This window comes from Ananas comosus, unplaced genomic scaffold (assembly GCF_001540865.1).
Source record: "Ananas comosus cultivar F153 unplaced genomic scaffold, ASM154086v1, whole genome shotgun sequence".
NCBI lineage: Eukaryota > Viridiplantae > Streptophyta > Magnoliopsida > Poales > Bromeliaceae > Ananas > Ananas comosus.
The window spans coordinates 11292-12305 of NW_017891548.1; the positions used below are offsets into that span (position 1 = coordinate 11292).

At 40.1% G+C, this 1014-nt stretch overlaps 1 protein-coding gene across 1 annotated transcript; it reads right to left on the reverse strand.

Annotated features, from left to right (window-relative positions):
* Positions 1-429: 429 nt before the first annotated feature.
* On the reverse strand, positions 430-964 carry LOC109704995 (putative ripening-related protein 1). Its single transcript, XM_020225759.1, has one exon. It carries the CDS (start codon positions 962-964, stop codon positions 629-631), a length of 336 nt encoding a protein of 111 aa, XP_020081348.1. The 3' UTR covers positions 430-628.
* Between the last annotated feature and the right edge of the window lie 50 nt (positions 965-1014).

Below are 1014 nucleotides of genomic sequence, written 5' to 3' on the forward strand. Positions count from 1 at the left end.
AATTATGACGCATTAAAAAGTTGATAAGATTTTAATCCTAAGTAAAATAACAGATAATTCCTAAAATGGAAAGAGAGAATGATTATTAAAATTTTATTTATCATTTTCTTCTCTTTTGTTGGATTTTGAGACAGATTTATTATAAACTATCATTTTTGATATACAAAAACGACAGATACATCGATTTAAAAGAATAGTTTAAAAGAATACTTTGATATGCCATGTTAATACTTTTGATCAAAATTATAGAACATAATTCAAGGATAGAATCGAAAAGGGTAAAGGATATATAAAATCGAAAAAAAGATCAATAATTTAAAACTCTTTAATTTTTTTACACTAGTTGCTAGTATACCTCAATGATGCAAAACTAGAACCAAAATTAGAACACTACTAATTAAATATGATATATATTAGATTATTACTTTGAATTAACTGCGGCATACTCATCAAACAAATGTACAGTGACAACAAATTAATACAACACACCACACTCGTACATACATAAGCAACAATTAAGCTCAACGTAATGCAAACAACAAAGTATACGAATTATATTACGTGCACTCTTGTGCATCAAAGTGCATGCACAAGAGTGCACGTCGATGCAACTCAATCGACCGATCGATCAGGCGTCCGACCAGGTGATGCTGTACTCTCCGACCTTTTTCGGGATCCCCAGCGCCTTCCACACGGCCGGCGAAGCGTCCACGATGTTATTCGCGCACGGCGGCTGGAAGTCGTGGTCTTTGTCGCACCCGTTCACGGAGTCGCACTCGTCGACGACCTTCGCGAGCACGGAGTTCCCGTTCGCATTTATCCTGATATTCTTCAGGCACCGGCTCATCCCGTCGAACCACCCCGTCGACAACGCGACCACCATTTCGTCATCCGGATGATACTTGTTGTCGCACTCCGACGGCCCCCCGCCGTCCCCACCCTTAGCGAAGCTGTTCAATGTCATGGTCGCTGTACACAGTGTACGCGCTGCTCTCCCGTCACGCTGAAACTTCC